General features: G+C 41.4%; 1 protein-coding gene across 12 annotated transcripts in view; it reads right to left on the bottom strand.

Annotated features, from left to right (window-relative positions):
* Nucleotides 1–14,268, bottom strand: part of KBTBD3 (kelch repeat and BTB domain containing 3) — a 31,624-nt gene extending 17,356 nt beyond the window's left edge. The window contains exons 1-2 of one of the 12 annotated variants that reach the window (XM_081799570.1): nt 14,149–14,263; nt 4,463–4,561 (exon numbers count right to left, since the gene is read on the bottom strand). In XM_081799570.1, the coding sequence (XP_081655696.1) occupies nt 4,463–4,548 (86 nt within the window). In that variant the 5' untranslated portion in view covers nt 4,549–4,561; nt 14,149–14,263. The other 11 variants (XM_081799564.1, XM_081799569.1, XM_081799573.1 and 8 more) reach the window with 11 other exon arrangements.
* Between the last annotated feature and the right edge of the window lie 219 nt (nt 14,269–14,487).

The following is a 14,487-nucleotide window of genomic DNA, read 5'->3' as shown; positions in this document are numbered from 1 at the left end:
AAAAAAAAAAAGAAAATACAGAAATGAACACAGGAAGTAAGCAGTCAGTATGTTCAATATCATTAGTCATGGACATACAAAATTAAGACCACAATAAAATAGCACTACCTATCCATTAGAATGGCTAATAAAAAGATACTGATAACATCAAATGATTGAGAGGCCAGAGAGACGCTGTATCATTCACATCTTGCTAATATAAATTATTTGGAAGCCTCTTAAAAAGCTAACCACGACATGGTGACTCCCTCTGGCCAGGGAACTCAGTGTGAAGTTCTGCCTTTTTCAAGACCCCAAACAATGAGTACTGCTGGCCTTAGAGCCTGTTTTTGCCACCCTGCCTGGCAAGAAAGCTAATTCATAGCCCTGCTTACTGCTGAGTGCAGCCCCCTGCCCCATCCCATCAGGAAACCTGACCAGAGCATCCAGGAATCTGAGCAACTTAGCAGAACTTGAGAGGAGCACCTAACCAGGGTCTCTGCCCATCTGCAGACCCAGCTGGTGACCCCATCTGGCCAGCGAGCTCAGTGTGTTTTGCCTGATTCATGTCCCTGACTACTAAGTCTAACTGGCTGTGGAGACTATTACACAGCCCTTGCCCAGGCAGGGAAGCAAATCTGAAGCCCTGCTTGGCACTGAATATAGCCTCCAGCCCTGCCCAACGAGCAAACCTAACCAGAACACCTGGGAAGCTGTGTAGCCCAACCTACAGCGAAGCTTACAACAGCACCTGAGTAGAGAGCCAAGCCAGCACCTCTTTCCATCTGCAGAGCAGAGCTGGTGGTACTGTCTGAACAAGGAGTTTGGTGGGCAGCTCTGCTGGATTCAGGTCCCCAACCATCAAGCTAAAGGGCCATGGAGCCAGTTTTACAATTCCAGTCAGGCAAGAAAGCAGATTCGTAGCCCTGCCTAGCTGTTGAGTATAGCACCCAGTCCTGCCTGAGTGGGAAGTTTAACCAGAGAATTCGTGCAGCCACAGAGCCCATCCCATAGCTTCACGTGGGCAGGAACCAACTGTTCTCAGCCAGAGGCACCCAGCCTGACCTCAGAGCTCAGGCAGCAGCCTTGCCCAAGTAGAGACCCTGATAGCAAGCCCCACCTGACCAAAGATGCTGCCTGCTGACCTGTCCAGAACCAAGCAGTGAATTGACTGGTGAAAGACCATTTCTGGAGAAGAGAACCAATAAAGTGTGGAAAAGGAAACTGCTTACTCAAACGTGCAGATACCAACACAAAGAATCAAGGATTGTAAAGAATCAAGTAAACAATGACATCATCATAGGAGAATACTAAAGCTCCAATAACTGACCCTAAAGAAATGGGAGATCTATGAACTGTCTGCAAATAATTCAGATTATTCCTCTTAAAAAGTTCAGTGAACTACAAGAAAACACAAATAACTAAACAAAATTAGGAAAAATGCATGAACAAAATGAGAAGTTCAACAAGAAATAGAAACAAAACAAAACAAAAAAGTAATCCTATAGTTGAAGAATCCAGGACTGACCTGAAGAATTCAATTGAGAACTTCAACAGCAGACTCCATCACGCAGAAGAATCAGTGAACTATAAAATAGGGCATGTGAAATTATCCAGTCAGAACAGCAAAAAGAAAGAATTAAAAAGAGTAAAGAAAGCATATGGGACTCATAGACACTATCTAAAGAACAATATGTGCATTGTAAGAATCCCAGAAGGAGAAAAGAGTGGGAAAAAAGAGCCAGAAAGTATTTAAAAACAATAATGGCTGAAAACCTCCCAAACATGAGGAGGGAAATGGATATCAAAGTAATGACACCCAAAAGACCCCAAATAGGTTGAATCCAAAAAGGGCTACATAGAGACACTATAATTGTCAAAAGTCAAAGACAAAGAATTTTGAAAGCAGCAAAAGAGTGACACATCACATACAAGGGACCGCCTCCCCTCCCATAAGACTATGGACAGATTTCTCAATAGCAACTTTTCAATCAGGAGAGAATGAGGTGATATATTCAAAGTACTGAAAGAGAAACAAAAACTGTCAACTAAATAGTATAGCTGGTGAAGTAGTCTTTCAGAAATGAATGAGAAGTAAAGACTTTCTCAAACAAATAAAAGCTAAGGGAGTTCATCACCATTACATCTGCCTTACAAGCAATACTAAAGGTAGTTTTTCAAGGAGAAATAAAATATGCTAATTAACATCATAAAATACACGAATGTTTGCAGAACTAACTGATAATGGTAAATATACAGTCAAAATCAGATTCTCTAATATTGTAATCATATTCTCAAATATGTAATTCATTTACAACTCTAGTTTAAAAGTTAAAAAATAAACATTAAAAATAACCATAATAATTTGTTTTTGGATACATAATACAAAATATATGTAAAATGAGGGGTGCCTGTCTGGCTCAGTCAATGGAGTATGTGACTCTTGACCTCAGGGTTGTGAGTTTGAGCCCCACATTAGGTGCAGAGATTACTAAAAAATAAAATCTTTAAAACACTATATATATATATATATATATATATAAACTGAAACATTAATAACCTAAACTGTGAGTGAGGGGAGAGTAAAAATTTAAAGTTTATATACTAGTAAAACTAAGTTATCAACTTAAAATAGAATGTTATAAATATATTTTATGTTAACATCATGGTAGCCAAAAAGGAAAACCCTGTCGTAGTCACATAAAAGTTTATGATAAGGGGCGCCTGGGTGGCTCAGTCGTTAAGCGTCTGCCTTCAGCTCAGGTCATGATCCCAGCGTCCTGGGATTGAGCCCCACATCGGGCTCCCTGCTCTGCGGGAAGCCTGCTTCTCCCTCTCCCACTCCCCCTGCTTGTGTTCCCTCTCTCGCTGTGTCTCTCTCTGTCAAATAAATAAATAAAAATGTAAAAAAAAAAAAAGATTATGATAAAAGAATGATAAAATATTGCTACAAAAAATCATCAAACCTCAAAGAAGCAAGAAAGTATCTACTAAACAGTCAGAACACAGTTAACAAAATGGCAATAGTAAGTCTTTACCTATTAATAATTTAAACATAAGTGGATTAAATTCTCCAATCAAAAGACATAGGATGGCTGAATAGATAAAAATACAAGATCCAATGACATGCTGCCTACAAGAGACTCCCTGTAGCTTTAAAAACACATGTACACTGAGAGTGAAGGAATGGGAAAAAATATTTCATGCAAATGGTAACCAAAAGAAAGCAGAGATGCTATACTTATAACAGATAAAAGAGACTTTAAAAATAGTCAAAAGAGATAAAGAAAGTCCTTATATAATGATAATGGAGTCAGCCCATTAAGATTATATAATTGTAAAATGTTTATGCACCCAATATCAGAGCACCTAAATATAGAAAGCAAATACTAACAGAAGTGACAGAAATAAATAGCAATAAAATAATAACTGGAGACTTTAATATCCCACTCAACAATGGGATCAGAGAATCAGTAAGGAAACAGTGGATTTGAACAACATTATAAACCAAAAGGACCTACGTGGCATATACAGACACAGAACGTTTTGTAGGACAGAGCAAATGTTAGGCCACGATACAAGTCGTAGCAAGCAGAAGAAGACCGAAATCACACCAACTATATTTTCCAGCAACAATCATATGAAAGCAGAAATCAATAATGGGAAAATTTGCAAATACATGAAAAAAAATTTTTTTTTTAAAGATTTTATTTATTTATTTGAGAGAGAGAGAATGAGAGAGAGCACAGGAGAGAGGGGAGGGTCAGAGGGAGAAGCAGACTCCCTGCCGAGCAGGAAGCCCAATGCGGGACTCGATCCAGGGACTCCAGGATCATGACCTGAGCCGAAGGCAGTCGCTTAACCAACTAAGCCACCCAGGCGCCCGAAAAAAATTTTTTTAAAATATTTTATATATTTGAGAGAGAAAGAGCGAGAAGAGAGGGAGGGGGAGCATGGAGCCAGGAGAGGGGCAGAGGAAGAAGCAGACTCCCCCTGAGCAGGGAGTCCAGTGTGGGGCTGGATCCCAGGGCCCTGGGATCATGACCTGAGCTGAAGGCAGACACTTAACCAACTGAGCCAGCATTACCATGATATCAAATTCAGGTAAGGCCACTACAAAAACAAGACAAAACAAAAAAAAAAACCTACAAGCCAATATCCCTGATGATTATAGATGCAAAAAGTCTCAACAAAATTCTAGCAAACTGAATCCAACAGCACATTAAAAGGATAATACACCATGATCAATTAGGATTCATCCCTAGGAGGCAAGGGTGAATGAACATGCAAATCAATAAATGTAATTTACCATATTAATAAAAAGATAAAAATCATATGATCATCCCAACAGATGGAGAAAAAAACATTTTAAAAATCCAACATCCATTCATTATAAAAATTCTCAAATAACTGGGCATAGAAGGAAAGTGGGCATAGAATTCTCAAATAATAAAAGGCCATATATGACAAACCCACAACTTACATCAAACTCAACGGTGAAAGGTTGAAAGGTTTTCCTCTAATATCAGGACCAAGAGAAGGTTGTCCACTCTCACCACTATTCAACATAGTACTGGAAGTTCTAGCCAGAGCAATGAGGCAAGAAAAACAAATAAATGGAATCAGAACTGGAAAGGAAAAAAGTAAAATTGTCTTTGTTTGCAAATAATGTTTTATATACAGAAAATCCTAAAGACCGAACCAAAAAAAAAAAAGTAACAACTAATAAATGAATTCAGTAAAGCTGTAGGATACAAAATCAACATACAAAAATCAGTAGTATTTCTATATACTAACAAATTAAAATTTAAAATAAAGAAAACAATCTCATTTACAATAGCATCAAAAATAATAACATACTTCGGAATAAATTTAACCAAGTAGGTCAAAGACTTATAAACTGAAAACTATAAAACATTGATGAAAGAAATTGGAGAAGACATGAATAAATGGAAATATACCCTGTGTTCATGGATTGGAAGAATTAGTATTATTAAAATGTCCATATTACCTAAACCCCTCTGTGAATTGAATGCAATTGCTATCAAGATACTTAAGGCATTTTTCATAAAAATAGAAAAAATAATCTTTTTTTTTTTTAAAGATTTTATTTATTTATTTGAGAGAGAGAGAATGAGAGACAGAGAGCATGAGAGGGAGGAGGGTCAGAGGGAGAAGCAGACTCCCTGCCGAGCAGGGAGCCCGATGCGGGACTCGATCCCGGAACTCCAGGATCATGACCTGAGCTGAAGGCAGTCGCTTAACCAACTGAGCCACCCAGGCGCCCCTAGAAAAAATAATCTTAAAATTCATATAGAACCATCTACACAGCCAAAGTAATCCTCCAATAGCCAAAGTAATCCTGAGAAAGAACAGCAAAGCTAGATACATCACACTTCCTGATTTTTTAAAAAGATTTTATTTACTTATTTGAGAGACAGCACGCACGAGAGAGCACAAGCAGGTGGTGGGGGGGGCGGGAAGAAGAGGGGGAGAGGGAGAAGCAGACTCCCTGCTGAGCAGGGAGCCTGATGTGGGGCCCGATCCCAGGACTCCAGGATCATGACCTGAGCTGAAGGCAGGTGTTTAACTGACTGAGCCAGCCAGGCGCCCCCACACTTCCTGATTTTAAATTATATTACAAAGCTATAGTAATCAAAACAGTATGGCACTGGCATAAAAACAAGCACATTGACTAATGGAAAAGAACTGAGAGCCTAGAAGTAAATTCACACATAAATGGTCAACTCTTATTTGACAAGCAGGCCACGAATACTCAATGGTGAAAAGATAGTTTTTTCAATAAATGGTGTCGGGAAAATAAGATATTTACATGCAAAAGAATGGAACTAGACCCATCTCTCACACCACTCAAAACAATTAAGTCAGTTAAAGACTTAAATGTGAGACCAGGAACCATAAAACTCCTGGAAGAAAAGTAGGGAATAAGCTCCTTGACACTGGTAATAGCAATGATTTTCTTTTTTTTTTTTTTTGGATATGACACATAAGGCAAAAGCAACAAAACAAAAAATAAACAAGTGGGACTACATCAACGACAAACTTCTGCACTGTAGAATAAGTGATCAACCAAATGGAAGAGCAGCCTACAGACTGGGAGAAAATATTCTCAACCTGCACATCTGATAAGGTGTTAATATCCAAAATATATAAGGAACTTCTAGAACTCAATAGCAAAAAAACCTCCAAATAATCTAATTAAGAATGGGCAATGCACATGAACAGACATTTTCCCAAAGCTATTCAAATGCCTAACAGGTACATGAAGTGGTGCTCAGTGCCACTAATCATCAGGAAAAGGCTAATCAAAACCCCGAGATACAAACTCACACTTGTCAGTATGGTTTTTGTCAAAAAGATGAGACAGCAAGTGCTGTTGGGGGATGTGAAGAAAAGGGAACCTTGTATAGTTTTGGTGTGAATGAAAACTGGTGCAACCAATATAGAAAATAGTATGGAGGTTCCTCAAAATTTTAAAATGAAACTACAATATGATCTTACCAATTCAACTTCTAGGTATGAATTAAAAGGAAACAATCACTTGTCCTGAAGAGGTATCTATCTGCCATATTCACAGCAGCATATTCACGATAGCCAAGATAAGGAAGCAACTTAAGTGTCTGTAGATTGATAAATGGATGAAGAAAATGTGAAATACACACACACACACACGGAGCATTAGCCATAAAAAAGAAGGAATCCTGCCATTTGCAACAGCACAGATGGACCCTGAGGGCATTATGCTAAATGAAATAATAAAGACAAATACTGTAGAATGTCACTTATATGTGGAATCTTGAAGAAAAAAAAAAATCCCATGGAAACAGAGAACACGTTGTTTGCCAGAGGGGCTGGGGGATGGGGGAACTGAGTGAAGGAGATGAAAATGTACACATTTCCAGTTCTAAGAGTTAAGTTCTGGAGATGTAATGTACAGCACGATGACTGCAGGTAACAATGCTGCCTTCTATATTTGGATGTTGCCGAGAGTAAATCTTAAAAGCTATCAGCAGAAGAAAAAATTCTGCAAGGTGATGGATGTTAACTAAACTTATTGTGGTATTCATTCCATAATATTTACAAATATCAAATCATTATGTTGTACACCTAAAATTAACATAATGTTATATGTCAATCATATCTCAATTAAAATGGGGGGACTAAACACCAATTATATTACCCAATCATCACTGATGTGAGCACATTTATCCTAGAGAAATACAAATCTGTATATGGTTTTCCATAGCACCTACAGTTGTGTCGTCAAAAACTGTAAACATCCAAAATGTTGCTCAGTATATGGATGAGTGAGTATACAAACTGTCGTCCCTCCATACCATGGAATACTACTCACCATTAAAACGGAACAAACCACTGATGTACATCACAACTTAGATGAATTTCAAGAGCATTGGATAGTGAAAAAAGGCAATCTCAAAAGGCCACATACTGTATGTTTCCACTTCTAGAACATTCTTGAAATGGCAACATGATAGAGACGGACACAGATTAGTGGTTTCTAGGGACTGAGGAATGTGGTGGGAGGTAGAGGGGCGGGAATGCATAAGGGAGACTTTTGCAGTGATCTGTTAATAAATTGTGACTTGATTAGTTACAGGGATCTATACATGTGATAAAATGACATAGGACTGTCCCCACACAGGGCACCAATGCCAAGTTCCTGATTTTGATTTTGGGCAATAATTATGTAAGATGTAGCCTTGGGTGAAGGGCACGTGGGACCACTTTATACTATTTTTGTAACTTCCTGTATGTATGTGATTATTTCAAAATAAAAATTAAAGACCATGAAATATAAATTCAATTTACAAACTGTTTTGATATCCCAGTTTTGTTCTTGTTCAAAACACTTAAAAAATGCAAAGGAAACGTTTTCTTTTTTAGTGTAAGTAGTTCCTCAGTTGTTTTTTTTTTTTTTAAGATTTATTTATTTATTTATTTATTTGGGAGAGAGAGAGAGAGAGAGCACAAGTGGGAGGGCAGCCATATATAGAGAAACCCAAGCAGACTCCACACCCAGTGTGGAGCCCAACCCCATGACCCAGAGATCACAACCTGAGCCGAGATCACGACCTGAGCCAAAATCAAGTCCGATGCTCAACCAACTGAGCCATCCAGGTGCCCTGTTCCTCAGTTTTTAAAAAAGAAGTTGAATGTAAAACAAAAAAGCTAAAAGGTACTCAAACCTGAGACTTTCAAAAGGATAAAAACTGTATTTCTGCATAGTGACATAAGTCTTGAGGAAATAAATTTGAGAAACTTCAACCACAAACACGTTTTAATTAACTTTATTATCATTAAAAATATGTATTGAATTTGGATCTTGTGTTGGATTAAGTCACTTTTGAGGCTCACTGTTCATTGAACCCAATGATGGAGGTATAAGGTAATTCTTATTTCTAGAAATAGTAACAAAAAGCAGACTTTTCTAGAAATTTTTAAGTGTCGGAGCACCTGGGTTGCTCAGTTGCTCAGTTTGCATCTGCCTTCAGTTCAGGTCATGATCCCTGGGTCCTGGGATTGAGCCCGGAGTCGGGCGCCCCACTCAGCAGGGAGCCTGCTTCTCCCTCTCCCTCTTCCCTGGCTTTGTGTGCATTCGCTCTCTCTCTCTCTCTCTCGCTCTTTCAAATAAAAAAGTAAAATCTTTAAAAAAAAAAGAAATGTTTAAGTATCCCCAAATAAGTATTCTCAAATATATTAGAGTCATATATACGTATTCACTTTTATGAAGCTGTTAAAAGATAAAGCCTGCCATGTATTTCATTCTGTATATTCTATGCAGAATGAAAAATTCAAGAAGCTGAAATCTTCATTTCTTAAATTTGGTTGGAGTAAATCTGTACTCACAGTAGTAGTGTATTTTGCAAATATCAAAGAACTCAGGATTTGGAGCTGAAAGAATAGGGTCCTAAATGACCTGTCACTATACTGTGACCCCTATGGAGGCTCTCTGAGGCTTTAGCTTCCTTGTGTGCAAAGTGGACACACCAATACACCATAGTGTTGTGATGCTTAAATTACATCATAAATACTAAATTAATATTGTCAGGTGGTATATCAATATTAATGGTTAAACTCAGTAGTAACATGTACTTAGTAACGTTATTAATTGTTAAAACAATTCTTAAATCTTGGTAAAAGATCTGTAAAGCAATTTTTTTCTTCACATATTATGCAAAATCAGTATATTTCATTAATTTTAAGACACATTTTTTCACACTAAACGTATCTGAAATTGACAGGTATCTCGTAATTGCTTTTGGCCAGGTAGTGACATGACATATTGTCCCTACATGCATCACACTGCGTATCAAAACGTGAAGAATGAGTATCCGTATCTTAAAAGATAGCCCTGGAGATAATAATGGATACTCATTTAAGAAATGAAGCATCACTAATGCTCTTGATAACAGAGAATGATACTACGTGGAAAAACACGGACATCAAGATTCTGAGTTGACAGTGAATTCAAAGCATTGGACTCTGAACGTGAAAAAGTTTTAAGAGCATCTCAGCTAATTTTGCTTATGTTTTTCTTCTTATGTGTGTACAGGGGTGATATACAAAATTTTTAAAAGGGCTTTCCTTAAGTACGAAAAATACCAAGCAATAAGGAGTTGTGTCGTAGTTAAAAATGGCATTGTTTTATTTCTTCGAAGCACATAAGACAGTGGTGTATTTTGTAAGACTGCACCTCAGCGTCAGCAAAACTCCTTTGTGCTCAAAATGTTGCATCAATTTTTAAAACTATTGTCTTGTTCTTCCTTTTCATGTCTTCCATTAAAATCTGCTTTAAGTAATTGAATCAATAAAAGTTCAACCATCAAGTCAGACAAGATTGATATGAAGTAATGACAGAAAACGCATGCGCCACTTGACAGGAGTGGAATATTCAACCAAGGCTGTGCCGTGACTGTTCTGGGCTTTGATTCCATCAGGCTTCCCAGTGATCTGAGTTTGGTCCCTGGAATTTCAAATTAGAGCATGACTTCTGGCCTGTTCTAATTAATATTGGTCACAGACTGCCAACTGTACACCAGGGATGGAGTTAGGGAAGCGTGGAGGAAAGAGGCAGACGTGATCCTTGCTTTCCTGGTGGTCCTATCTAGTGAGGAAGACTGACAAATTAGACATTGTTCTAAATACTGTGAAGAAACAGCTGGGAAAGGGAACAGAAATGAACAATGGGGGATACTCAACTTCAGGGAGTAACAGTGGTAACATTTGCATAGGGCTTCCTCTGTACTGTGGGCTTCATATACTCTTGAATCTTCAAAAGAAGTGTGTAAAAAAGATACTGCTCCTGTCCGCACTTCATAGGAAGGGGAACTGGGGCTTTGAGACGTTACACAATTTGCTCAAGGTTATATGGCAGGTAAGCAGGGACCTGGACCAGGATGGTGTGGCTCCCGAGCTTTTGCTCTCATTCACCACAGTATCAAGGAGCGTCTTTCTTTCTTTTTTTTTTTTTAAAGATTATTTATTTATTTATTTATTTATTAGAGAGTGAGCTGGAGAGAAACAGCATGAGAGCGGAGAGGGTCAGAGGGAGAAGCAGGCTCCCCGCTGAGCCGGGAGCCCGATGTGGGACTCGATCCCAGGACTCTGGGATCATGACCTGAGCTGAAGGCAGTTGCTTAACCAACTGAGCCACCCAGGCGCCCAAGGAGCGTCTTTCTGAGCAGGTGTCATTTAAGTGGACACCTGAATGATGACAAGGTAAGAAGTTGGGGGGAGAACCCATGTAGAAAGCCCTAAAGTGGGAAGGAGTTCTTCATTTTGAGGACATGAAGGAAGGCCAGCATCACTGGAATTCAGTTGATGAGAGAAGAAGTGGGGGAGGTAGGGGTCCTGGCAGGTGCCACGTCTTGCGGGACCCGACAGGCCACAGGAGCTGGAATTCCATTCTAAGTGCAGCTGGAACCACAGACGACTGCACTGGGCAGTGACATGATCTGATTTATTTTTTTTAAATATCCTCCTGGCTGATGTGTGAAGAATTAATTAAAAAGAGGTAAGAGAAATAGAGTCCAAGTTATTCATTTATTCAATAAATATTAGAAACTTTACAGAGTAGCTATTACTTTGGCAAGCAGCACTATTCTAGATACTGGGCATATAGCCACTAACAATGGAGACGGGGTCCTCCACTCTGGAGTACACTCTAGAGTACTGTGCACACATGCGAGCACCCACCCACCCACACAACTACCCCCTCTCCTGCACCAACACGTTCTCCCACTCCACTGGACAGATTCCATCAGTGGACACATTTTAGTATCTCCCACCTTTAGACATCAAACAAAAACCTGTCCTTTGAACTTTCATTACCCTCTAGTGACCAGCCCCTTTTTCCACTCCCCGACCCAGGAAGTCTGTAGTAGCTTTCCGTCCAGTCGCCATCTGAGCACACTACCGTCCAGTCCTCTCTTACCCTACGACCCTGCAAGCTGCTGAGTCAGTATCACCACGCTGTGCTCTCGTCTGGCAGTCAAATGCTAACTTCTCTCTCCACATTCTAGTTAACTTCTCAGGAGTACTCGTGTTGCTAACTAGTCCCCCCTTCTTGAAACACGCATCTCTAGTTTCTGTGGCACAATACTCTTCAGGATTCCTATCTTGCCGGCCTCTCCTACCCAGTCTACTCAGGAGCCCATATAGTGCAGTGATTGAGGGCACGGACTCGGAGACCTAGCTCTGAAGACAGGCTGCTTCAAGAGTGCTTATGGCAGGGAGGACTCAGGAAAACAATGTTCCCCTTTCTCCTGCAGGCTAGAAAATGAATCATCCTTGCAGGTGAGACAGGATCGTGGTTTAGACCAGAGTGTTAACAATGGAGATAGAGAAATATAGGTGGATTTTAGCTCTAGTTTAGGAGCAGAACCAATAGAATGGAGAATAGGACATACAAATTGAGGGACAAGAGGTAAAAAGGTTTCTTTCTTGGGTAACTGGTAGAATTAAAGAAATATTTATTAAAGTCTTGAAAAGTTAAGCTTTGCAATGGAATAAAGTTTAAGTTGTGACCTAAAAAAAGGTTAATGAACATTATCTCTTCCACCCCCCCCCCCCCCACAAATCAATAAAACTTAGAGGATTTCATCTGATGCTTTTCCACTGAAATTGAAACCTGGGAGAGGTTATGTGATTTACCCAAAGTCACACAGATAGCTGGTGGTGGAACTGGAAAAAGAACACAGATTGCTCAGAATTCACTAAGAAGCGATAGATCAGGAGCTGGCAAGATGACTATCACTCACAAGCTTGCTGAACGTCTAACACTTCAGTCCTCTTTTTCCCCTGACCAATGCAATAAAAAATATCATAATAAAATGTTTGGGCTTACTGAATAAGTTAGGCACACTTTATATTTCCTTAAGGAAAAAAACTGAGGGAAGTAAAGGTAGACAGAATATAAATACCAATGTTAGCTTATAAAAGGAGTAAAATCTATTGTAAAAGTTCATCAAAACATTTGTATACTCTTTGTAAAAGGTAAGGTATGCATTAAATTCCCTCTCAAGTAGTTTACATTCTAATTTGCAAGGTAACACACATACAAATAATTCGGGATAATAGATGTCATAAGGCAGTATAAGAATAGTTGCCAAATGAATTAAATAGAGAATATTAAAAAACATACTCTGGGGTTGTCCTTAAGAAAAGGTGAGGTTTGCCCTAAGCCTTAAAGGACAAGTAAGAATTTACAAAGTAGACAAGGAAGGGGATTCCATTAAACAAACCTAAAAAGAATGTCCACTAGTACCAGGGATGGAAGGGAGTGGGGAGAGTGAGCTTTTTTAGACTTCTTGTACAGAGACATTCTCTTAGGTATGACATTTGAGCCGAGACCTGAATGACACAGAGGAACAAGAAATGTGATGACTGGAGGAGAGAATATTCTAGGCAGAGGGAACAAGGATGAATGGCCACCACATCATCTGTCTACGAGGCTCCACACAGAATACACAGAGCTTACTTCAATGCTACAAGAATGAACTATGCCTAACCCTGTGTTGAAGTAATTCCACAAATTTCTCTCTTATCTCGGATTCTCCATCAGTAACAATAATTACTAACTGCACAGAACATGTGACAATGTACCTGGAAGTGTTTTGGAAACAGAAAATGGAGTGAAATTAGAAAAATCAGTTCAAAAAGACAAGAATGGCGAAGTTACCATACGATGCTCAGATACATAAAGTTAAAAGTGGAGAACGGAGTTGGGATCATCGGTGATACGAGTATTAGTAGATGCTTATACTTTACGTACCTTCCCATTTTCACTTGCTGCGGGTTTTTGGTACATGTTCTCTTGGCCTTGCCAGATTGTAAGCTCTCTGCAGGTGGCAAGCAGATCTTACACAGGGCCCCTGACACAGGCTTTTGGTAAGTACTACCCAAGTTGATCTATCCAGACACTAATTTGTGTTACGTGTGCGTTGTGTGTTCAAAATCCCACCTACCTGCAAAGGACTGGAAGGGGATCATGATATGAGGAAGTTAACGGAAACAAGCATAGATGAAAACAGACTAGAAGCCATGGTAAAGAGGGTGGAAATAACCCTTAGGTCGCTGTGTGACTTACTCCTGCTGGCCCTCGGCCGCGTGCCCCGGCCGCCGGAGGACGGAGGAGCCAGCTAATCTCAGCGGATGGCATTTCCTCTCCCGCAAAGTTGGGCACTGCCATGGCTCTGCAGAGGCCAGTACCCGCAGGGGCTCTGGTCACGAGGGCTTCCCCAGAAGAGCCCCCCAGGGCCCCCAGGGTCCCCCAGAGTCCCCCCGAGGCATCCAGACGGCCCTCGGTCAGGCCTGGGAAAACAACCGAGCAAAGGCACCGAGCCCCCGGGGAAGGCTGCTGAGCCAAGTGCGCTCCGCCGCGTCCCGGGCCGCCGCATGGCCGCAGCGAGGGGTCCCGGGGCCGGCGCGGAGGGCAGGTCGGGGCCGCCGCGGGGCACAGCTCCGGGGGCCCCGAGCGCCGAGCTCCCCGCCGCCGACAGCCCTCCCCGCCCCCGCACACGGACGATCGAGCGGCGGCCGAAGCCCCGGGGGTCCCCTCCTCCGCGGGCCCCCCATGCACCAGGCGCCGCCATCCCACTCCTCCCTCAGACCCCAGAGCTCACCCACCTGCAACTGCAGTCTCCGAAGTCTCCACCCTGGCCTCGCTGCTCCGCAGGCCTGACTGCGATTGGCCTGGACCGCTGTCCCGTTAGCGCTTCTCCGAGCGTGACTGGCGTAACTACGGGGCTCTCGGCCTTGGTCCCTCCCCCTGCCCCCGAGGCCCCGCCCCTCGTGACGTCACGAGCTGTCGCAGAGCGCGGAGCGCAGAGGCGGGCCCCCGTCTCCGCCCCTAGCCGATCTCTCCCAGAGCCGGCGGCCGGGCCCGGGAAGCGAGCGCCCCGGCGGGCGGGGCGTCGTGCGCGCCGCCGTCCGCTCCGCCCCCTCCGCCCCGACGCCGGGAAGGAG

This window comes from Leptonychotes weddellii, chromosome 11 (assembly GCF_054177405.1).
Source record: "Leptonychotes weddellii isolate Sample4059 chromosome 11, ASM5417740v2, whole genome shotgun sequence".
NCBI classification, from domain to species: domain Eukaryota; kingdom Metazoa; phylum Chordata; class Mammalia; order Carnivora; family Phocidae; genus Leptonychotes; species Leptonychotes weddellii.
This window is presented reverse-complemented; position numbering and strand designations above follow the sequence as displayed.